The 25,135-nt window shown below is 35.1% G+C and overlaps 3 protein-coding genes across 5 annotated transcripts in view; 1 reads left to right on the top strand and 2 right to left on the bottom strand.

Moving 5' to 3' along the window:
- Window positions 1-1,261: 1,261 nt before the first annotated feature.
- On the bottom strand, window positions 1,262-4,333 carry LOC111499631 (probable anion transporter 5). Its single transcript, XM_023151282.1, has 2 exons — window positions 3,794-4,333; window positions 1,262-3,143 (listed from the first exon to the last, which is right to left on the bottom strand). Exon 2 carries the CDS (start codon window positions 3,009-3,011, stop codon window positions 1,683-1,685), a length of 1,329 nt encoding a protein of 442 aa, XP_023007050.1. The 5' UTR covers window positions 3,012-3,143; window positions 3,794-4,333; the 3' UTR covers window positions 1,262-1,682.
- A 1,201-nt stretch (window positions 4,334-5,534) lies between these two features.
- LOC111499418 (BRASSINOSTEROID INSENSITIVE 1-associated receptor kinase 1-like) lies at window positions 5,535-19,823 on the bottom strand. Of its 3 annotated transcripts, XM_023151032.1 has the most exons (11): window positions 12,555-13,235; window positions 11,914-12,046; window positions 11,741-11,812; window positions 11,519-11,662; window positions 9,617-9,688; window positions 9,432-9,503; window positions 9,262-9,341; window positions 7,734-7,862; window positions 7,302-7,643; window positions 6,670-7,064; window positions 5,535-6,297 (listed from the first exon to the last, which is right to left on the bottom strand). In XM_023151032.1, exons 1-11 carry the CDS (start codon window positions 12,637-12,639, stop codon window positions 5,983-5,985), a joined length of 1,839 nt encoding a protein of 612 aa, XP_023006800.1. In that variant the 5' UTR covers window positions 12,640-13,235; the 3' UTR covers window positions 5,535-5,982. The 3 variants fall into 3 exon arrangements, with proteins under 3 accessions (XP_023006800.1, XP_023006934.1, XP_023006862.1); XM_023151166.1 differs by lacking the exons at window positions 5,535-6,297; window positions 6,670-7,064; window positions 7,302-7,643; ... (6 more) ...; window positions 11,914-12,046; window positions 12,555-13,235 and adding exons at window positions 13,351-13,853; window positions 14,327-14,606; window positions 14,794-14,950; ... (3 more) ...; window positions 18,014-18,552; window positions 19,671-19,823; XM_023151094.1 differs by lacking the exons at window positions 5,535-6,297; window positions 6,670-7,064; window positions 7,302-7,643; ... (6 more) ...; window positions 11,914-12,046; window positions 12,555-13,235 and adding exons at window positions 13,351-13,853; window positions 14,327-14,606; window positions 14,794-14,950; ... (3 more) ...; window positions 18,014-18,557; window positions 19,671-19,822.
- Window positions 19,824-21,690: 1,867 nt separating this feature from the next.
- LOC111486026 (D-xylose-proton symporter-like 2) overlaps window positions 21,691-25,135 on the top strand; it is a 7,312-nt gene continuing 3,867 nt past the window's right edge. The window contains exons 1-7 of the mRNA XM_023133025.1: window positions 21,691-21,948; window positions 22,673-22,773; window positions 23,633-23,711; window positions 24,371-24,430; window positions 24,516-24,582; window positions 24,674-24,798; window positions 24,955-25,056. Coding sequence (XP_022988793.1) covers window positions 21,904-21,948; window positions 22,673-22,773; window positions 23,633-23,711; window positions 24,371-24,430; window positions 24,516-24,582; window positions 24,674-24,798; window positions 24,955-25,056 — 579 coding nt within the window. The 5' untranslated portion in view covers window positions 21,691-21,903. The remainder of the gene's footprint in view (window positions 21,949-22,672; window positions 22,774-23,632; window positions 23,712-24,370; window positions 24,431-24,515; window positions 24,583-24,673; window positions 24,799-24,954; window positions 25,057-25,135) is intronic.

Here is a 25,135-nt window from a genome sequence, read left to right as displayed (position 1 = left end):
CTCAATATTTTTTTTCCAAGTCCTTTAAATTTCATAAAAATACTAATTCACTCCAACTTAATTTTATAATTTCAAAAATGCCCTCCTTCTTTTAAGAATTATAATACCACCTTTGATCAAAAACCAACTGGAATCAAATAAAAGGATGTAAAACATGTCAGACCGACCCTATGAAATTACATCGAAAGACTCTATGTTATTACATTGATATTTTCACATATTACCAGTAATGTAGGAGATATCTCTATTTTTTTTTCCTCGGGAATCCTTAGAATTACCACTTCTTAGCTTCCAATTTGCCTCTTACCGTCAAATGAAATGTGAATAACCCGTCCTCTCTTTGAAACAAATGACGCTTCTAGTTATGTCGGTGCTTGAAACAATTTAGTCTTCTCCGTATTATTACTATATCGACTTTTCATCAACAATTTTTAAAAAATATGAGTATTTTTTAAATAAATGATAAATTTTTGGGGTGATGATTCTTCCAAAGTTGAGGGACATTTACTAAAAATTATATAATTTAATTTTATTTCTCTTTTTGATTGGGAAGTTATTGATAATAAATCAATTATGGAGGTTGAAATTCAAGCAGTTACTTATTATTTAATGTGTGAAAATTCACCACATTAATTGATTGATCCTTCAACTTTTAGTTAATTCAATATAGTCCCTGTACTTTTGAAAATATCAATTGTGCCCCTACATTAATGTAAATCAAAGTTGGCAGACACATAGAGGAAGAAACAGCCCAGCCCCTTGACGTGTATGTGCAAAATGAATGTTGAACAGTAATAGTTTTCCTATATGTTATGCAAGCTTCAATAGGAACTACATTGATATGTATGTACCAACCAAAAGTGTATTGATTACATGACTAAATGGCAAGATTGAAGTTCAAACACTGTGAAACTTAAGAATATAGACATTGTCTCGAGCGATCCTCGTCGAGGAAGTGAAAGGACAGTTATATAATACACACACAAGACGGGAAAGAGAAGATGGGCGAGAAGCTAAGCAGAAAATTTTATTTAGTTCAACAATACATACGGTGGGAGATATGATCTCTTGATTTTTTGGCCAAGAATCGCTCATTTATCCAGCTATATAAAATTGTTTGCTACATTACACGGTTCCAAATTCCATTTCCCTCAAAATAATTTGTTGCATGAGAGAGGAATATGTCGATGTATATGCACACGTATAAGAGGTGGAAGATTCAAAACTTCGACCTCCTAAGTTGAGAATAGAGTAAAATATGTAGAACAAGCTTCATTTATGCATATCATTCATATCAAAATCTACGGGATCAGTTGAAGAAATCGGAAATGATACCAATGTATCATACATACACAATTACAAATTTGTAGTTCCACAGACTTTATTTTCACATATAAGCTAAGCAGTCCACGAGACAAATGTAACAGAAATATCAATTATCGACTACAATGATGCTAAATCATGGTACATTCTTTTTGTTATAGAAAAGAAAAAAAACTTTAACTTAGAAATTGAAACATGTAGCATATGAAATAATAAGATTTCCTCCTCCTATCCTACACGCCACTATAAACTCTTTTTGGCATTTGAAAGTTTGTAAATAAACTCAGTGTGATGATCACAAATCATTATATGAATGGTGATTGTGAGGCAGTTTCCATGAAGAAAAAAGGAAGGTTACCTCAGTCGAAAATTCTCTCACCGGTTGAGAAGAGCAAAAATACAATAGAGCTAAGAATGCAGAGCAGCCCTGGAATGGAGAAAACAGCTCTCCAGCTTTCTGGACTTGAGAGATCTGAATTGGAAGCCTTTGCAGCTTCCAGTAGTTTGCCAGTTAAACCGACTCCAATAATACCAGCTAACGTACCAGCAGTGTTTGAAACTCCCATGACAATACCGGCATATCGAGGAGCGATATCCATATGATTCACAGCAAATCCTGCTCTCCCTAAAGCTAAGAAACCAAGAGCCACAGATGAGCAGAAGATAGCCCCCCCAGAAGTTCTGAACATGGGGATAGCCATCAGTGCCAGCGATGCTACAGCAAAGCCTATTGTGTTCAAGAATTTCCGAGTTCGAGTAACAGATAATATTCTTTTGGTAACCAAGTGATCAGCAGCTATCCCACCAATATTCGAGAACAAGAACATGTTAAGGTAAGGCAACATCTTAGAAGAACCCATCTCCTGGAGACTAAGTTGAAGACCAAGCTCAAAGTAGGTAGGCAGCCAGTTCATCAATACATATAACGCATAATGGAAGGTAAAATTGTTTACAACGATCGCCCAAACTGGCAAGCTCAACAAGATTTTCTTCCATGGGATGTTCGAGGTTCGTGTTGAAGTTCCTCCATCCTCTACTTTTACTTTATGGTTTCCTTTCATTGGCAGCAGAGATTCACCAAAACCAGCAGCAACAGCTTTGGCATGTTCAGAACGTGGAGGGTCGCTTGCATACATGAGCCATAGCACAGACCATGTGGCACCTAACAATGCCTCGGCAGCAAATACCGACTGAGGCCCTCTATACTTTACCAGGCTCGGAAGGATAAGCATTCCAGCAGCGGCACCTAAGTACATTCCAGAGGTTGTAAGAGAAACAGATCTAGATCTCTCGTGAGGAGGAACCCACTGTGCTAAAACAGTGTGGATTGAGGGGAAGATGAAACCCTGTGCCACACCAACAAGTAACCGAGCAATTACCAAGACCATCACCCGACTTGGATCGAGTGGGACTAATGCACAGGTCAGGGACCATAAAATAAATGAGATCAGAAGAACCCTTCTTCCTCCAATTTTTTGAGCGGCCCATCCACCAGGAACCTGGGAACAGGCATACCCATAGTAAAATGTTGAAAGTATAGTACCTTTGCTTGATTGATCTACCCCCACAGCATCAGCTGCAAATGTATAAGCAATCGAAAAGCCAACACGTTCCACATAACAAACAGAAGTGCAGATGAAGGTTAAAAGAACGATCCAATAACGCTTCGGAATTTTCATCATCGACATACTTCGCCAACAATTTTACGCATACTTAAAAGAACCTTTACAGTTGAAGATTGAGAAAAATCCCCAAGTGGCTAAGAAGATATCGTAAACAACTTGATATATTTCAACAGTATCTAGAATGATAAAAAGAGCCTGAAAAAAGGAGAGGAAAAATTTAGGACATGAAACAGAAAACAGAAACTAAGCTCAATGTAAGCAAAATAATTGCTCCAAATTAACTTCTTGTCTTCTGAGAAAGAAGATAAATGAGTGCATCACAAGAACAGGCCAATGAAAGATAATTGACTTCTTTCCTCATGTTTAATTTGAACATTTCTTGCAAATCGAAATACTCAGATCAACAAATGGATGCATTGGCAGATAGTATGATCTTATTATAACAGATCTAAGAATCGAGAAACCCATTGCTTAAAGTCAATCTCTGACTAGAAAAGTCGATGGAGTGGCTACAAACGCATTCATATAAATCTCTGTGATCGGGATTTACAAAGAAATGTGAGAAGTCCTCTGACGCGATCCTACTTACTAATCCAGTTTATAACTCAGAGAACGAGAAGGAAAACGACTCAAGAAAGTAGTGGCTGAATGATTAGATTTAGTGCTGATGAAGAACAAATTAGATGAACTAACAATACACCAAAATGAAAGAAAATTCATGCTGTAACGACCTAGATTGGTCAAATAGACGATTCCTTATCGAACTTAAGAGAGCGAGAGCAGAAATTTGCAGGAATGAGAAATAAAGCCACGAATTAAAAACAAATAGGTGATCGAGTTCTTACAAAATGGTACAGATTCAGCAGAGGAAGATCACATTTCCAGCAACAGAGACACTGAAGAGAAATCGAAAAATTCCAAGACAAATGTGCCTTTCACGAGAGCCAAATGCATCAAGTCAACTCTGCTATGGGGGTGGGTAGGTTCGGCCGTTGAATGCTGAAATTCAGAAGCAAAAATGCACTTGAGTGAGAGAACCAGTCGAATTCACGTGCATTAATGCGGAGAAAGTAGGGGTTTTAGCGTAATTGGGCCTTTCTTGATAAGAACAATAAATCAAAATATTGGTCTTCTTAGACTAAAATTCCATCCGCCCCCCACAAACCCCGACACAAAATCCTCCCACCACCGGCGTTCGGCATGAACAAGAAACCACTGATCGGAGATTCAACCGGCGGCGATGTCCGAGAGGTGAAGAAGAGAACCGGCGGCAAATTCCTTTTATTTTTCCTTCTTTTTCTTCTTTTTTGACATAGAGATCTGATTTGAGAAGCAAAGGTAGGACAGGATTGTAGGAATTGGGCCCCACTGTCTGGAATCGCTTCCCCGGGAAAGAATTCAGCTCACTCTTTTCTCCACCTCTATTATTTTTTTCTAAAGAAAAATCACATAAAAATTCAAATTTCCACTTCAAATATTTATTATTAAACCCAAAAAAATATTAGACATAATAATTTTCATATAAATAATATTTTTTAAAAATATATATATATTAAAATCTTAGGGCAAGAATTTAAGCCTTGAGAAAAATAATAACATCCCAATTTTAAATTATATTTATATTTTATCAAATATGTTAGTATGGATTTTCTTACACTATAAAACATGCATAAGGAAAATAAAGAACGTCGAAAATTTTGCAATTTTAATGAGCAAACTAATGTCGAGTGTAAATTACGATAATTTAATAATAAATGTGGAAATGAATATTAAACTTTTAAAAAAAGAAAATAAAAAATTATACGTGAACTATGGTCGAATTAGTATAAAAAAACGAGAAAATAGTATAATTTTTTATTTAAAAAGAGTCAGATATGGAATTGGTAGGCTGAAGTTTAGACATTACAAAGTTACGTGTTCTAACCCATCTACTTCAATTCTTTATATATATAATATTGATTTATGATTATTGAATAAGAAATTTATAAATAAAAATTTCTTTAAATTTTCAATAGTAATCTAAAATATTCAGGAAAAAAAAAAAACTATTATTTGAATGCATTCAACTTCAAAACCTTTTCCTGCTCTTAGTTCGGATGAATCTGATCCAGAGCTTGCTTATGATGGAGATATAATCCTTGAGAATGTTCTTAAAATATAAGCAACTTTGGAGAAGAAGCACTTCATCAGTGTTCCCTGCCAGAAGAACTTGAAGAAACTTTGTTTCTTTTCAGAAGGAATCCTTCTAATCTCTCACAATATTCAGATAATTCAGTTCACTAACCACACAAATTCCTTGGAAAACAAAGAACGAGACAAGAACAGCCAATGTTCTTCAAGATTATTACTACAATGTGTACCATGGATTCTCCAGAAACCAAGATACAAACATAATCAGTTCATTAATCACACAAATTCCTTAGAAAAGAAACGAGACAAGAACAGCCAATGTTCTTCAAGATTCTTGCTACAATGTGTACCATGAATTCTCCAGAAACCAAGATACAAACATAATCAGTTCACTATAATCAAACAAAATCATTAGAAAAGAAAGAGCGAGACAAGAACAGCCAATGTTCTTCAAGATTATAACAATATGCACTACGGATTCTCCAGAAACCAAGATATAAACATTGTTGTTCTATGACAAAATCTAATCCTGAGACAATAAGTAATGAGAATTCAGTGATTTATCGAACTTAATCCATCCAAGTGATGTGTAATATAAATCATTGGTAGAGAAGGAAAATTTGATAATACAAACCAATATACTTATGCAACATCACTTTATCAGATCAAATTTGAAAAATCAGCTGAATTCTCATGTTTTGATTAGCAACCCCTCTACAAATTACTGAGAACTCAGATATGTGGTACAAGATGAACCCAGAAAATTTATGATGAAATTATTTTTTTCTATATAAAAAAAAAAAAGTGGAAACTATATGCACAAATGTGATATATATATATATATATATATATGTAAATATATAAATATATCAATCCTTAACTTACATGAGGGGGCTTCCAGGAATCATCTCGGACCAGACAGTTCATCAGGAGGCATTTCAGCAGTAGAGTCAAGAATCCAAGTAGTACTTGGGTGGGGATTGCGGCTTACTTCTTGTTGGAACCGATCCTCTTTCTGCCATTCTTCCCATCTTTCAGCTAAGCCATCACCCTCGAGCATCCGTACAACCTCCGACATCTTAGGCCGCTCGGTAGGAGTGCCTTGTGTGCACAACAAGGCAACTTGTATGAGCTGCTCGACTTCATCGTCAGGATAGTTTCCCGCAAAATCGGGATCGACTAGCGTTTCAAGCCTCTTGTCTTTTAGAAGTCCTTTCACCTATAATTCTCCACAGTGGATATAAAAATGAATACTTCGCCTAAAGTCCAAGCTATCTTATATGTAACTAACAAGGTCTGAATCATACAACTTTTAGTGCATCCACCGTCTATTCAATACTAAGCCAATCTATTATATTAGTTCTTATGACGCCTTTATGTGTAGTCCTAAAAGGTTGAGGAAGCAGCCTTAAGAGAACTAAACTAATGAACTAAGTTATGAAAACCCGTTAATGTATTGTACTCGTAAGAAGTGGATGTTATGTTGCGTTTTACTGATACCAAAAGATACCGAGCAACGAAACCATGCTTTCGTAGGTGTCAACATATTACGTTATAGCATCCAAAAATATTAAGGTAAGGAAAAACATACCCAATCAAGAAGCATGACATCATCATCATTTGCAAGCCGGGCAAGATCAAAGGCCCTCTGTCCAGTTATGAGTTCGAGGAGCATTACCCCGTACCCAAAAACATCAGCCTTCTCAGAAGACTTTCCAGTCGAAAGGTACTCAGGCGCTATATGCCCAATTGTTCCTCTTACTGCAGTTGTGACATGAGTATCTTTGTAGTTCATGAGTTTAGCCAGCCCAAAATCACCAACCACGGCTTCAAACTCCTCGTCAAGCAAAATGTTTGCAGCTTTCACATCCCTATGAATAATCTTAGGATCACAATGATCATGTAGATAAGCAAGTCCCCTTGCCGATCCCAAAGCAATGCGTTTTCGGTTCGGCCAATTAAGTGGAGGCTGTAATTCTGAACGCTCTACAATAGTATAAACCAAAAGCAAGAGAGTGTCATGTGAAAATTCAGCACGTGATGTGATTATGTTAACTTGTAATACTTTAAAGTTCACCCATGCAGTCATTTCATGTGATTGTGGATTTACCAGAGAGAGAGAGAGAGATCAGTTCAGTATGCAATCTTTTTGGTCGTATGACTGCAACTCTATGCAGAGTTTTAAGAACCATAATATATATAAAGTATGCTATGAAACCGTACCTCTTAAACACGATGCTACACTTCCATTAACCATATATGGATAGACCAACACCCGCTCAGTTGGTGTCATACAAAATCCACGCAGGCGGAGAAGATTACGATGCACAGCCATGCTGATCATCTCTACTTCTGTTTGAAATTGCAGCTCCCCACCCTGGGAACGTTCCTCTTTAAGTCTTTTAACTGCCACTAGAGATCCATCAGCCAGACGTCCCTTATAGACCTTGCCAAAACCACCTCTACCTAGAATATTTTTGTTGCTAAAATTATCTGTAGCAACTTGTAGTTCACGTAGAGAGAACCTCTTAAGCTGACCAAGATGAACTTCTGGATCCTCTTCAGCTGTATAGAAGAAGTGAAATTGAATAAATATTCCTGTTAAATGATGTAGGAATGTAACATTTTCATAACTTTGTTGCTAAGTACACTGACCAGGTACATCAAAGAAATGATCTTGAGGTTTCTTCCGACGCCACAGAGCAACTGCAACAGCAGGAGCAGCAAACAGTAAAGCAGCACCAGCAGCAACTCCACCAGCAATAGCTCCAGTGGCAGAATTACCTAAAAGCCAAGCACCAAATTGAACAGAAAAGATAATTTAATCAACAGTGTCAAATGACCATATATGTCTTTCTTAATCTTCTTCTTCTTCTTCTTTTTTTTTTTTTTTTCAAGAAACCAACTTTTTGTTGATAATCTAGAAGATGCATAAAAAACAAGAAGGAAACGTCAAATAGTAGAAAAAAAGCCAAAACCCACCATTCATAACGACAAACAACCAATCCAAGGGAAAGTAAGATCTAGATTACCTAGTTGATTAAATATCTCAAGGCAAGAATACTTGTTGAGATTCGAATCACTCCACAAGCAAGATTGATCAAGTCAAGCTTGAATGATTCTATTCATGCAACCAAACTACATAGAATTGCAAAGAAGTTTAGCCCTTTGTATTTGTGCTTTTTACTGCATTTTTCAAGTCTACTTTAAAAGACAACATACATGCTTTATATAACCTCATCTTTTATAACTATATAGCAACTAAATGTAACCTTAAAGTAAATAAAAAAAGTCTTAAAATACATTAATGAAACACCTTATCACTGGATTATCATCCACCAAAATTTGTAACCATCCAAGAAACTTGATTCTTCTTCAATGTAGCATGAATTGCAACTTGAGTTCATCTTGAGGTACTTTGAACAATTTTTTTTAACATCCTCCTTCAAATCCATATTACATGATTGAGATGTCTGTTCATATCACTTATGGTTTCTTTCCAAACATAGTACGAAAATAACTTCTTTAACCATGCTTATCCATATCAACATTGCTTCAAATGCCAAAGTTGAACAATCTAGCGTCGGCTATATCTAATTGAACAGTCTAGTATTTTAAATGGCATCTAGAAGAATACTGGAGATAATTGAGTTTTCAAAATAAATGAACCAGGCATAAGTATGCTATGTTATAGAAGAAAGACCACATTATCTAATGGCTGGACAGCTAGCTGGACTTATATATCTACTGCTTTCATGTGTTTTTACTTTTTTCTTAAATAATTATTCATTTATATTCCATACATTTTTTTTAAAAGAAAACTATTAAAATGCATTATATATTAAATTATAGTAAATAGAAAATGAAAATATGAAAAATAATATTTTTTTCCAAACAGCTTCATATTCAAACAAACACAAGATAATATAGGAAATAGAAGTAAAAGTGTCCAAGTCAATGAGGCAATTTGAAGACCTCTAAGCCTCCGAGAGGCTTGGAACTCTCTTAACTTGAACACACACTTAATTGACAAGAAAATCAGTAAAAATAATTTATAACATCAAATACAATCAACATATATTGCAAAACATGTTTATATTGAGAAATATGATTTTTAAATAATAATAATATAAAAATAAATAAATAAACAAAGTAATAGCGGGAGACTTATATGATAACAAACCTGATGTGGGGGTTGGTGAAGAAGGTAAAGGAGATGGTGGAGAACGTAAGGCAGACTCATTTAGATTATTGTTAGCAAAACTGCGTAGAGAAGGAAGGTCAGCAACTCTTAATGGGCTTCTGCTATATGATAAAAGAAAGAAAGAAAATAAAAGACATAAAGCTTATTACCTGATAGGGGTAAAAAGAGAAAAAGAACCATTGATCGGAATATCTCCAATTAGGTGATTATATGAAAGATCCCTGAAGTACAATTGAATGATAATGTTACTTAAAACAGAAAAGGAAATGAAAATGACAGAAAAGAGCAAGAATAACTGGTCCCTTGGAATAATATTAAAAAGCACAACACTCACAGGACTTGCAAGGATTTAACATTGGTTAATGACATTGGAATAGTTCCTGTCAAGCTGTTGTTGTTAAGACGCCTATTTCATATATGAAGAAGAAAACCATGTAAGAGATCCACTTAAGAGGGAGTTCAAAAAAAAGCACAGAAATATAACAAAAGAACGGGAAAAAAATCAAAAGTAGTTCAGATTTGGGAATGCACGGACATGCAAAACAGCTTCATATGTCTGAAAGTATTTAACGTTAGTTTTTCCACTGTAAACTGGTACAAAGCCCTCCTTTTCTCATTCTCAATAGGAAAGCATCAAAAGAACTGTCCTTCCAATGATTTCGTGATAAAAGTAACTTCAAAGACGACAGGAGAGCTTTTATAGACATCTTTGATTGGATGTAAACAAATATATATATTAAGCATGCAGTAAAGGTGAAGGTAAATAATACCACAATCTTGATTCATTCTCTGGTCTCTTTGCTTGGAAGGCCTAAGCACAAATAATCAAGTTCGGAAAAGGAATCCTAACCACCTCCTAAACCCCAACATGGGTAAAAAGGGGGAATAGAGGGCTTCTCTGCCTAATGCTTCTTAAAGCTCAGAATTTTCCTCGCAGCCCACCATTTATCATGATAGAGACGTTGGAATTTGCATAGAAACCCCTAATCCACCTCCTCCATCTATCCCCAAACCCTTTAAGCTGCAAGATGTGGTTAAGGTAGCCTGATCCACCTTATCATAGGCTTTTTAAAGTAATGAAGCCCCTTTTCTGTCTAGAGTGTAATCATCTGTTGCTTCGGCAACAATAAGGATAGCATCAATAATTTGCCTCCCTCCAACAAAAGCCATTTGGGAGTAATTGAGTTTTGTTTGACCTCCCTCCAAAAAAATCCATTTCCAATTTTCCAGCCTAGTTCCTTGTTAAGTATGCTTTTCTTTCTAGTTTAGCAGAAAATTAATCGAGCTTTGTTTGATCTCCCATAAAGGAAGCTAAATAAGTTTCCAGCTATAACATAGAATATGTGCAAATCTGATCCTTAATAGTCTATGGTTGGCATGAGCCAACGTCCAAGTGTCCAAGGAACTAATTCTAACTAACACAAAGGGTGGGTCTTTATCTACTCTACTTGATTATATGGAAACCAACATATGTAAGCACTATCACAAGCCTTATTTAAAAAATAAGGGGAAAAGAAAGTTCAGGATTGTGTGGCAAGAAATTCTTTACTTTATTGTGCCCTTATTAGAACGCTAAAGGCATTAGTGCCTCACCCCCAAACGATTAGTTTCGCCTATGACTTATGAAAATCCTACTAATAAAAAAGGAAAAATGCAAAAAGAAATAGTGTTGGGTGGTAAAAGAGGATTTATAAGGCTTTTGATAAAGTTGATCAGTGTTTTGTGGATGAAGTTCTTCAAGCCAGGTTTCTCGTTTAAAATGAAGAAACGGGTAGATAGTTTCGTAACCAACACATCCTTCTTATTCGTTCCTGTTCCTTCTCATTGGAAAATCTATTAGAAAAGTAAAAACTACTAGTGGTTTAAAGGAACGAAATCCTATCTCATCCATCCTTTTACTCCAAATAAGATGTCATCAGTGAATTATTTACTAGAGCTAATGATTAAAACTTGCAGTTTTCTATTATGCATACTTTCAGAGCTGACATAAATTACGACCAAAATGACACAAAAGTTAACTACTGTCTTGAGTTTTTTTTTTTTTTCTTTTTCAAATTAAATCAAATTACTAAAAAACTGAAACAAAAATAAACAAAACAAAAATCCATTCTCAAAAAAGTACATCAAACAAACCAACCATGCAACAAAAGCATGGAAGAAAAGGAAAAGGAAAATATAAATCAGTTGCTAAAGAAGTTTACAAAAGGAGGGAAAGTTTAAGGATGTGTAACCATACAGGAAACGAAGATTATCAAGCTGGCCAAGTGTGACGGGTATGTGACCAGTTAAATTGTTCAAGTAAAGATCCAAGCTCACCAAGTTTGTCAAATCCCCAAGCTCCTCCGGAATTCCTCCACTAATATTGTTACTATAGAGTTCCCTGTCATATCATATCAGTTCATGTTATTTGCAACTAAAAAAAAGAGATTGGTGTAGCCACGAATCGGTGAACACTCACAGATACTGTAAACTCGGAAGCTGACCAAGTTGTGGAACTAATGTGCCAGATAGATTTGCATTTCCAAGATCACTGGACAAATAAGAAGGAAAAGATTGAGGGGCCAGCAATCATAATAATAGTTTCCAAAAAGCAACATTTGTTCCAAGCTCCTAGTAGACATTGAAGCTTACACTCGAGTGACAGTATTCGCGCTGTCACAGGTGACATGAAACCAAGTGCAGGGATTAACAAGTGTTGGATCCCAACTCTGCAATACGCCGTTGGGATCTTGTAAATTCGACTTCAATGCATACAAAGCATCGCCTGCCCCCACGAAATACACAATAGTTAGTCCAAGAAACGAGCATCCACAAAGCGCAGCGAGCAGTTAACGTATTCAATACAAACTAGGAACAGTAACGTGCAATCATCAGAAGGCTTGAAGATTATCACAGTCTCAAACCAAACAAAACTTCGAGTTCGATTAAATTTCGATATGGCTAAAGCTCAGTCAATAAATTTGCAAAATCTCCAGCAAAATACAAAACCATGATTCTTATTCCAAACTCTACAATGCTATCCCAAAATGTAAGCACATGGGCGGCCTGTACTAGAGATGTTTCGTTTGAACTATAAATCTAGATAGCTAAATAATTCAAAGCATCGTAATCTATATATCAGATTTTCCGGCGATCAAACATGTGGAACAACACAGATGGTCGCATTCGTATTCTCAATTTGTCAACGGAATCAAATCGGAAAACAGAAACAAAACCCAAAGAAGAACGGATTAGCGACGCGGATAAGAACAAGAAATTCAATAAGCAAATACCTTCAGGATTAGCAGAGAGCAGCGAAACAAACCGGAGCACCAAAATTATCCACAGAGAAGACGAAGAACGCAACATCACCGACATAACGCAAAACAAAATCCCGCACTAAAGTTTACACTCGAAACAATCCGACATAGTGAGCTGAGGGATTTCGGAGGAGGAGCGCCAAGAGGTCAAAGCTCAACAGAATCCTCGAATCGGAGCTCCAGATTCTGTGGGAACCTTCGAGGAAACTGCTCAAAACGTGAAGGAACCCCGTTGACTGCAACAGGGTCGAGGAGACTCGAAGTAAGGAATTGAAGAAAATGTTATGGGCGAAGAAGAAGAAGAATAAGAAGCAAAAAAATCGACCACTTGCAGAGCTTGCAGGCTTCCATGGAATGAGAAGAAGAAATTGCACAGGAAATTGGGATGGGTTGAATTAAAACGGAAGAAGAAAAGTCGTTGATTTGCTTTGGTCTTTGTTCATCTTCCTTCACTTCATTTCTTGAAATCAAATAGTCCAACTCCAAAGTAGAGATTCAACCAAGAACACAAAAATGCTTAATTATCAAAGCATCCAAAATTCAACTGAAAAAAATACATTGCCCCAACACCATTTTTAACCTGTTGAGATAATGTTTTTACTTTTAGAACCCATTTGATACTCAAAAGATACTCGAGTCAACGGGGATGGCTATGTATGAACCATAGAAAACAAGATTAGCATAGCACTATCTGTAAGACCTTGTCAAAGCTATTTTTTTTCTAAATGTCCACTTCCAAACAATCAATGCTTTTTAACTCATGCGCATGTGAATTTAAGTGCTTTTCAAAAAGCATCTTTTAGACTAAGAAAATAGCAACCAAACATCTTTGAATGTAATCTCTCTTCTTCTCTTGCTAAAAAGAACTTTCAACATTCCTTTTTGACCGTCGCATAATTGCTTCAAAAAGGACGCCTCAAATCCAGCATTTACAACCAACCAACGCGGCTATGCAAATGGGAAGAAGACTGCTTCTAAAAATTTACTAAAAATTTACTAAAAATTTACCAAGTACATCTTCCGAATACAAGAACAAGAGATATCTCTGTCATTCTGAATCCTCTATTCTTGTATTATTACACATTGTAATTATGCACATTTCTCCTATCCCACCGTCCTTTCGGTTTCTCCGGGTGGATGAGAATCAGAAACTGATGAAGACGATGACTGCGACGATGATGCTATGCTTTTCCCTTTCTTGTCTGCCTCGCCTGCTATTGAGCTTTCCTCGACTTTCAGTTTACGGAGAAGTTGCAGCTGATCTTGTAGGATCTGTTGGCAAAAATGAAAATTTGCATATTAGAGGAAGTGGTCATTCAGCCAAAAAAAGAGTGGACTCTCCTAAATAAAGACCCTCTCAGTCAAATTAGTATGAATGGAATTGAATAAATACAAATTTATTTCTTTACAGGGTACATCCTTCACTTATCACATACTCCTTGTTAACAATTTGATTTTATGAATCCTCTTCACTTCTATCTACCCTCGAGTTTCTATAAAATATAGAGTTGTTTGGAAGCAGTGTGAAGAACTTTACGTTTTCTCAATGAAAAATCTAAAAACAAGATGAAGTATTTATTTCTTACTTCAAAATACAAGCAAGCTCCTCTCAGCCTCTAATTGAATCACCTCACCTTGAGCTAAAGAATATACAAGGGTCCAGCAACAAGAGCCCAAACAGAACCTACACTCACTAAACAAGACAGTTCACCAGGAAATGTTCGTGCTATAATTAAATATTATACCTCAATCTGTTGTTGAAGAAATCTTTCTTGAGCTTCAAGCTGTGAGCCTGATATATTTTGACCACTGCTCAATCCATCCGTATTGTTTACAGTGCCCTCTCGTGGCTGAAAAGGAACAAAAAGATTTTGGGGAATTTGAGTATAGGACAGGTTTGCAGGGCCGCCTGCAAATGGAAAATATTGTGCTTGTTCATTGGCAGCTTGTTCTCCAATCGGTTCTACATTGTTGGAGTCGAGCAAAGGTCTTTGAACCTGAGGAACTACTGCATATCCAGGAGACCTAGAAATAAATAAAATTAAACAAAATATAAATTATATAATATATATGTCATACTCTTCTCTCTCTCTTTGGGGTGGAGGGCTGTTATATACAAAGGGAGAAATGGCCTTAATATTGAAGTAAATTTTCAAGACCAAAAAAAGGAGAATTAGACAGGGACCACATATTTTGCAATAAAAAGCTATACCATGCTAATGTGTTCCCAAAAGGATAAACATAAGATTTCTCATATATTGAAGCAGCAGCAGCAGCAGCCTGGACTCTAGACTGATGATGACTCAAACTATCACCAGCAGCACTTGTACCACCCGAACCTTGTTCAGATGAACTTGTGGTTCCTGTTCCTGTTTCCAACAGAATGGTCACTCATTATATCCAAGTTTCAGCCTGGTAGACTACCATATTGAAAAAATAATTAAATGAAATCAACAGTTCCATGATTTGCATCCAAAACTTCTATCAAAGAAAGCAGATACACTGAAAACAATGCTACTAGCATGCACCAAACAATCAAACATTTAATGCTGTTAATCCAAAGTAATGAGATCGAGTAAAAAACTACAAACAGTTTTTAGGTGAAGAAAAGGCTTTTCAGAACTTCAATGGAAAACTTGGAAATACACCCACAGCATGTCTAACAATAAGAAAATTAAAAACAAAACAAGAAAAGATAAACTGAAGCACCCAATTTTTACAGATAACCAGAGGTCTAGTTCAAGAATGATCATCTGTTCTCAAAGAGATGTGCAAATTCTTAGACATTTCTAGAATCAAACTACTTCCTTTAGACGAGTTTGAATTGCTAGGACACAAAATATATAGAATGTTTGATAGCTTTAAGGACAGTCTCTTAAGAAAAACAGGCACGAATATAATGCATGAATTCAAAAAAAATAAGAAAAAAGATGAGAGGAGAGAAATTCAACACCCATGAAATGAATTGTGAGAGACCAAAACTTCAACTCTTTCACCCTGATGGTGAGGTATATACTACGTATAGAGAAGACTTGCAAATACTGATGGCTCACTTTTGCATTGTTACTTAATGACCCGGATTATTTAATAGTTTTGAAACGTTAAACCAAATTGGGTTGTGGATGCTGTATAAAAAGCACCACTTGTTAAGAGAATTGAGATGCAGGGAAGCACTGTACAAGTAAAATACCAGAAAATTTGTGCACTATCTAATTTGTAGGTGACGTGGCAGATGAAACAGATATGTCTCGAGGTTTCTGAATGTAACATAAGCAATAACAAAGAGTACTCTTTTAGCTTTGATACTTCAAGAAAAAGTGTCTTCCAGATTTTCATGCTTTTCTTCCTTAGTTTAAATTTTGAGGAAAACGAAAGATTCCAAACAAGTCCATAACTAGATGAAATATATACATGGAAGAAATTTGTTTTTTTTTTTTTCCCTTTTGATATCCCGATTGTCCAAACCAACTTGCACACACCTAACTAACTAATCACACCTAACTAACTAATCTCATGAGACAATAGTCCGACCTATTACCTTCGGTTTCCTAAGAAACTAGTGAGCATTAAAACTTAGGTCGGTGGCCACCACGACTTGAGTCTATTCCCTCCAAGTACATATTGAAAGGCTTGGTCAATTCATGGTGATTGAAGAGATTGAACAAATTTATCAAATTAAAAAGTGCACAAGATCTAAGATCTTTTAGCCAGGCAGTAAACTAAATTCTTTATAATTACCTTGTTGGTTAGCATCAGACTGCAATCCCTGATGACCTCCTGCTGTGCTTGAACCTTCAGGAGGTACAACAAGGGCTCTGCAAGTGGGACAAGTATGTTGTCGCTCCAACCAGGACCGGAGGCAATGGACATGAAAAAGATGTCCACATACTAGTTTCTTTGCAACTGTCATCTCTTCACGACAAATAATGCATGTTGCATCACTTCTGCAATTCCGTAAATGGAATTTTAGTAGCTGAAATATAAATATTGGAAACATAAAAGACATAATTAAGTTAACCAAGCTTAGACGCACGAATTGAGTTCTTCAGGTGTTGCATCTGGGAAACGATCATTCATGTTTGAAGTAATCTTTCTATACCGAATGTAATCTGCAATACGAATCCTAAAATTCCTAAAGATCTCATAGAGCTCACGGATCAAGTGCAAAGGCACGCCATATGTCCTACAAGAGCAAACTCAGCATTATTAAAATGAGAAAAGAGAATGAAGTTAATAAAGAGCAAATACAGTGAAGATAGAATAATAGAGGATATAAATCGTGCATTTTAAACTATTAAACGTATATTAAATACCAGCATATTTAAGTCAAGAAATTTGCATAATACACTTAATCTGGAGCTTCATTTAACCTCCTTATCTCTTAACTGTGTGTTAAGCAGTTGGCTTTCAATATAGTAGAAAGGAGAGAACAGATAGTTGAATGTCCGAAACGGAACCGTGTTAGTGAAATGAATATCTTTCTGTGTTTACAGTCTAGCAATGAAATCATGACCACAGAGCTCTTATCCAAAAAACTCCAAAAGAAAAAAACAATTCGTAAGACTACAATCAAAAGCATCTTTTTTCAGTGGCAATGTGTGCATGTAAGCAAAAAACTCTGCCTCTTTCAATCTAAAGGGAAATAAGAAAAACTGATTGAAAATAATAAGGATGTAAAGGATATCAAAACAATCAACAAATACCATGTAGTCAAAAGACACTCCTGTGAGCCATCTCTCATAATTAACATGAAAGTAAAATCTGACAGCCAATGATTAAGGGCACAAATCCCAGTTACCACATGATTATTATAGTTTGCATAACATTCTTTGAGAAAAACCAGCATCCTCCTACTTTGACATTGGGGCTTAAGCAATATGAGTACATCTTTACAGAAAGGGATTAATTCAAACTTCCAATTCACACAAATGAGATAGGCTTAGTGAATGTAGCTTGATTACTTACATGAAAATCACAAGAAAGAAACACAAGTACATCGACAAGTGAAGCAAGTCTCGGATAAGCTCCAAGTAGAATGTATAGACAGGCTTTTTTTCCCATTGTCCCTCCATGAGCACATCACTGACATAGAAAATATATTTCACAAATGTTGACACGGCTGTTGTCGCAAGAATCATATACCTGAAAAGCAAGTCCTTGACTTTATTTAATGATGACAAAAGATCCTCAGAGATCCAGAAACGAACATCATAGGATATTTAAAAGACCTAACTCCAGCAAGAAAAAAACAAAAAGACAGTAGTCATGAATTCTCTATATACGATATTAAATATCCAATTTTAAAAATAATTTGTTAGTTCATCTAACATGGTCTTGAAATATTTGACATTCTAACCACAAAACATCATAATTTATGCTTGAACAAAGACAGATGCAAGTTATATACCATACGGTTGAAATTGCCAACTTACTCGAATGAAAAGAAGAGGGAAACTGAAGCCTTCCTTGTCTGTATCAGAGAACCTATCGAATTATACAAAAACAGACTATCTAGAACAAAGAGAAATCCCAAGAAAGAAACAATCCGGATATGAGACAACAACGGCACCGATGGAGTGGTTTCCATGTATTCAACCCTCTTCTGAGCCAACCAATGCAAAGCTTTGATCAACAACAAAGCCGTAACCATAGCAAGGAATGCAACAGAAAAATCTTGCCGAAAGATAGTGATGGCAAAGAGGATTTCCATCAACTCCTTCCATGATTGCTCATTGAGCCTCTCAACCTCTGCTTCTCGGAGAGAACCAAGAAATATTTTTTTGGTTAGCTGCCACAAAATGCACATGAGGACTAAACCCATGTTGAGAAGAAGCACTAGATTGATCTTGGAAGTTGATAAATAGACCAACGCTGGGTAGAACTGGCCTCTACTGTTAAAGGCATGATAGATCACCACTATAGTTGCAATGAAACTAATTCCCGCATATGTTTGCAGCTTCATCATTCTCTACTGAACTGCCATGTGAGAATTAGAAATGTCAGCCAAATGAAACAATATATCGATGCTAAAATATCATTGTTGCCTATCTTTATAGTAAATTAATTATCTGTATGGACGACATTTAAATTAAGAAGTAAGGCATAAAAAGCCTTTCATGAATGTGAGGATTTTCCTTGTCCAAGCAATCCGAGCTTTTCCGGGTTGGCTGGGGGAAATAGGGGAATTTTCAATGATGAAGATCTTCTATAGGAAACTTCATTTGCTGGTTTCTCATGGACGTCTTGGTCTAAAAACTAGAGTGACGTCCATTTTATGCTTAATTCCAATATTTGATAACTCTTCGTGTAATCTCTTTCTAGATTATTGAAGATAAGTGAACTTGAGACCTCTGCATCCCCCATATCGTGTGCATATTTATGCAATGCTTCCTGGAAGATCCTCATAGCTTGAGGGAAAAATTCAATTTTAAATGCTTCAAAGGCTCCCTTAGGTTCCCCAAAAAGAGAATTATAATTGATTTGGCAATGTAAAGTTAATAAATTAAGATGCTCAGATTTCTAATACACCATCGAATTTTCCCAAAGATGGCCAATAAAAAGGAAGATGGAGACCAACCCAAGCTCTAGGTCAAAGTTCTTTGAATTTAACTGTAAAATATAGGAAGCTGTACGAATGAGATATACCCATTTTAGCAACTCGGTTCCCTCCGTTTACATAATGCCAAAAAGTTCCAGGTCCCAATTCCCACTCAAAGCCCAAAAGCACTGATCATTAGAAAATCAGGCAAAATACACGCTGTTTTGTCTTATCCACGCGACAAATGCATGCAAATTCAACTGGGATTAATCATCCTAAGGTTTGCAGAAGTGAATTAATTCCTATGATCTATGTTGAGTTCATCAATACCATCCCAACATTCGATAACACCAGCCGGGCAAGGCATTTTCCTACAATTTTTCCAGCGCTAACATTTGTTCTTTCTCGACGCGGACAATGTAATGTATTTGCAACATGGTCTGACTAAACTTGGTAAACCAGAAACCCGTAATCCTGGTGTTACAAACCCAATTGACCGAGAAAATCCACAAACATCAACAAAAAAGTTGTTTTTCGAATTGAAATCTTGCCTGTTTGATCGGCGACTATGGCTATCTATGCCCGGGCAGATCTAGGCGGCAATCCAGTTGGAAGTCGATGAAGATGAGACGAACACGAAAAATTGCAGAATCATGAAAGCTGATGCAGAACCGAGATGGAATTCAAAGTTAGGGCTCCTCTTTCAAAGACTTTTTCGGATGAATTCTCCCAATGACATTGTTTTATCCAATCAAAGTCGGCCACGTATGCTCGTAGAGTCAATCCAACTACTTATAATTTGGGGGTAAATAGTAAAAGATAATCTTGCAATATTTTATAAATATTTTAAAATTCAACATTAAATTAGAAAAATCTTTTGTTTTAAATCTTCGTCCAAATATCTCATTACTATATATGTGGTTAATTTTCTATCCAATATTTTAAAAATTATTTTTCTAATATTTCTAAAAATAAACTTTTAAAAAATAAATCAATATTACGATTAAACTTTAAAAAATTTAATTGTTACCCTTCCATAACATTGAAACTTTTTAATATTACCTTTTAAATCTAATATTAAAGATTTTTTTTTAATTTTAAATTTTTGTCAATAATATTAATGAAATTTTAAAAAAATTTAAGATATTTTTAAATAGAGTTAAAAATGGTATTTTTTTTTTAAACTGAATTTATTTTTTAAACAAAATATTAATGATTTCATCCCAACGGTAAACCGTTTAAATATATTTTTAAATTATATAGTTGAAATTTTTTAAAATTTATGAATAATTTTTTTAAGAGGTTTAAAGATCTCTATCATTTAAACATAAAAATCAAAATTTATATATATATATATATATATATTCATACATGTCAGCTAAAACCATAATTATCTAAAATGGTCTATTTGGTGAATTAATAAGCTCACGTGCATACCCATAAATTTGTTAGGAATATGTCACTTTATCTGTCGATTATCTAATAATTAATTTTTATTTAATGAACATCTGTGTGAATTATTAATAATTATTCTCATTATTATTATCTTAAACACGAGTTATAGATCACGTCAACCCCCAAATATGTCTCGAATTATAAAGGTTTCTAATAAACATTTTCACATTTCAATTACTCGTATGTAAATATAATATAAATCGTATATTTAACATGTATGAAATAATCTATATTATTTTTTATTAATAGTTTGTCTTAACACGACAACCGCTAGCAAATATTGTTCGATTTGGTCTGTTACGTATCGCCGTCAATTTCACGATTTTAAAGTGCATTTACTAGAGGAGGTTTTCACACCTTTGTAATAAATGTTTTCATTGAGATCTCACTATCCATCCCCTCCTCTAATATATATTGTCCGCTTTGACCAATTGCATGTCGCCGTAAACCTTATAATTTTAATATGCGTCTATTAAGAGAGGTTTTTCACACCTTTATAACGAATATTTTTCATTTTTTTCTCAAATCAACGTGAAATCTCACATAAGTCAACTCATTTTCTATTTACGAGAGAACGAGACATTTTTAATTGTGAATTTTGTTCATCGACAAAATAAAATTTAATTTTTTCAAAACCATCAATCGAGTTCGTAACCACAAAAAATACGAGAACATCTTTCCAGCACTATCAATTTTAAAAATTATTTTTTCTGATATTTAAATAGTACATAACGATAAAAATACGAGTATATCCTAATTTTGACTCAACTGTTATTAAAGAAATCACCTCCTAAAATTTTGATTTGATTAATTAGCCCTCATACTTTTAAATATTGCAATGATGCCCCTAACTTTTAAGTTGAACGTTGAAATTAGTCCTTGTACTTTTATTTATTTATTTTCCGAGTGATGTATTGGCTTTTTGGTAATAGTTTGGGCAAATTTTTAAATAGAAGAATACGGGTGGGCCATACTCGAATTATGATAATTCAATATATTATTATTATTATTATTTTATTTACGAACAATAATCAACCACCACGCTAGACCAACCGAGAAATGGAAATTATATATGCATTAATAATTATAAATTCGCATTTAAAACGATTTAAAAAAAAAAAAAAAAACGAAAATTTAGAACTGCATTCTTTATTACCCGCGAGTTGCTTCACATTCGCTGGTGTGTTCTTCTAGTGTTCGCAAGATTTTCTTTCCCTCCATCTCGATTGTTCATATCCTTTCCATTTATTGTTCTCGAATTCAAACGATCTTCTTTGTTGGATGTGATTGCGAGTAGTTGTTTCGCTGCTTAGGAGCTGAGGTGGAGCAATGGCATCCGATCATCAGCAGCCAGCTCTTTCTTCCTTTGGAAAGGTTTCTTACTCCTACTTCACCTGAGTTTATGCTTCTTTGGCTTTTTTTTCTTGTTGTTGTTGAATTAAACTCAGTGATATCGTGGTCAGTTTGGTTGACTGGAAAGTATTAAAGTCATTATAAGAATTTTGCCGGAGTAGGAAGTTGGAGGTAGAATTTTGAATTCGTGAACTGGGGTAAGGTAATGGTTTTTCAATTAGGAGAAGATCGTGAACGAACTTTCGTCGTTTTCATTGTTTCTTCCGCGGAGCAGATGGATGCGTATATTAAAATGCTAAATATGAATGATTTTTTTTTTTTGGTTTTCTTCCGTTTGGGATGTGAGGATCGGCTGATAAAGAGTGTAAAGTGAATTCATAATTGAATCAGATGAATTGGTGCAAATAGCTTAGCTCATGGAGTTTCTTTACAATTGAGTTATTTGTTCTAAAGGAAATATACCCTGTCAATGAACTAATCATTTTTCTTGACATGTCATATAAACAAGGCAAGACCTAAGCATCTTTTGTTGTCTTGTTCCGTGTAATCTTTCACAGCCTTGCATACATTCCCACTATCGAGTCTATTCTCCTGTTCACAGAGCTAGGATTCAGCGAAGTGGTGAAATCTAGAATTAACATAAGCGGCAACGATACAAATTATTGTGTCTTTGATACCAATGATTTACGTTGTTCATTCTCAGTTTATTTCCATGGAATTAGTAAATACCACTGCTTTCTTCCAGGTAGGACAATCATCTGGTGAGATTGACGATGTCGAGGAACCTTTAGTTTCTGTTGAATTTAAGAACTCGGAGAATTATTCTGCCACAGCTGCAATATTACCGTAAGTCTCTTGAGTAATTTTTTTCCTCTTTTCATTTTGTTCGTATACTTGCTGTCTCTAGTGGAGTTGCCACCACTAACTTCTCGAATATCAACCTTCTGTTCCACCCATGCTTTTTACGTTTCTAGTTGACTAAGAAAATGAAATTTATAAGCCTCAACTATTTATTAGTTAACTTAATGAGTTGGAATGATCAAATTGTGCAATGCATGAAGCAATTGGAGCACCTTTCTGTGTATTCGTTTCAAATTCTATGGCTTATACTCAATAGACTCCGTGAATTGAGATATCTGTCAGATGCTGAAGTAACTAACTTTCTACTTCGTGCCCCCCATTGGTCTTACAAGAATTCTAAGGCCTATGGGTATTAGAAAAGGAAATAAATGATTTTTGAGCCTCTTACTCGTTCGTTGATACCTTGATGCATGTGAATTTGGCTAAGCAGATTCTTGTTCATTTAATGTATAACATTAGTCTCTAACACAAGCATTTCAAAGTATCTTCAACCACGTTCATTTATGTTGCTGACATTTCACGGACATAAAGACATTGATGATATCTGTAATATTGTAGGTTTTGTTGTTAGGAAATTTGTTTTCTGTAACTTAGAAGACGCTGTGTATGGATGCCTATCAAAATGGAAATGCTTGATGGAATTGCAGAATAGGTTTTGATTTTTTTTGGAAACATTATTTTTCAAAAAAATAATAATACGTTTTTCCGCGTGATCTCTATATTTGTACTTTCTCATTCTAATGAAATTATTATTTCCCATCTAAAAGATGCAATGAACCATGTTGTTATCAAGAAACCAAATGAAAATTACACTTCATGTGGGGTTTCCTATCTATAATTTCAGATTTCTATTTCCTGCTCTTGGAGGACTACTTTATGGGTATGATATTGGTGCAACATCTTGTGCAACAATTTGCTTACAGGTATAGTTTTTGTTATGCTATAAAAAGCATCCCATTTGTTGTGCTCCAACTGCAAGTTTATGAATGCTGTAAAACCTACTGCAAAAAAAAAAAAAAAAACATTTGTGCTTCATCTTATAAAATTGATGCTTGATCGCAAATTATATCGTCATTAATTATGTTTATTTTGGAGATTCCGAATAGTGTTACGTTCGGTTATTTTTCTCATTATGTGTAGGGTTGAAAGGATATGATTCTGAATTTTCTAAGACGTTTGATTTTCTCTCCTTTTATGTGGTCTTTAGTCAAAAGTGATTGTTGTGGGAATGTACAAATATGCAAGTACATGTGGTTAACGATTTATAGTGTAAAAGAGCATCATTCCACGAAGATTTATTGAGATAAATTTTGTTGTCTCGTACTTGGCTAGATTAAAAGTAATTTAAATTGGTGCCTAGAAGAATCAAGAAAATGTTTTCAGAACACCGGCTACTGTTCTTAAGACATGAATTGTTTTGAAACGAAAATTGTTATTGAAAAACAATTAAAACTCAGTTAGATCATTTATTCTTCCAGAATTCCATATCCAGAGTTACGCAATTGTTCATCTTGTTTTAAAAAAATTCCTTCAGTTTCTTCTCATTCTTATCTTGGTTTATTTCTGTTTTCTTTCCTTGCAGTCAGCATCATCCAGTGGAATATCATGGTACCACTTATCTTCTGTAGAAGTTGGCCTTGTAGTGAGTTTGCAATTGAAATTACGAGCTAATATTCCTGGATAAATAATAGTGTAGTTGGTTTAACTTTTAGAGCTGAATTTTGCAGACTAGCGGTTCCTTATATGGTGCCTTGATTGGCTCTATCTTGGCATTTAACGTTGCTGATTTTCTAGGTTGGTTATCATAAGATGCGAAGCAGTATATGGTAAATATGATATCTCTGTTTCATTCCCTGATTAATTTAATGCCGAATTTGCATGAAAGGGAGAAGAAGGGAGCTGATTCTTTCTGCTTTAATGTATCTCGTCGGAGCTATCATAACAGCACTTGCTCCTAACTTTGCTGTTTTGGTAATTGGGCGCACCATATCTGGGATAGGAATTGGATTGGTAACGCAATTTATGTTATTTTCTTTACTGCTGATGTTTTACTTTTGTCTATATTTCAAAACATGATTTGTGTGCTATGAAAATGAATATGAACGTACCCAAAGATATTTTGATAAAGATGATAAGAGCATTTAATTTCAGTATTTTGTCTTCTAGGCGATGCATGCAGCACCAATGTACATTGCTGAAACTTCCCCTAGCAAGATACGTGGGCAGTTAATCTCTCTCAAAGAGTTTTTTATAGTGCTTGGAATGGTTGTAAGTGCTTCTACCTTATTCCATTTTTTTACTACTTTAATACAAGTTTCTTTCTTCCTTTTTTTTTTTTTTTTTTTTT

Source organism: Cucurbita maxima, unplaced genomic scaffold (assembly GCF_002738345.1).
Source record: "Cucurbita maxima cultivar Rimu unplaced genomic scaffold, Cmax_1.0 Cma_Scf00001, whole genome shotgun sequence".
In the NCBI taxonomy this organism is placed as follows: domain Eukaryota; kingdom Viridiplantae; phylum Streptophyta; class Magnoliopsida; order Cucurbitales; family Cucurbitaceae; genus Cucurbita; species Cucurbita maxima.
The sequence above is the reverse complement of the archived record's forward strand: the minus strand, read 5'-3'. Positions and strand labels throughout refer to the sequence as shown.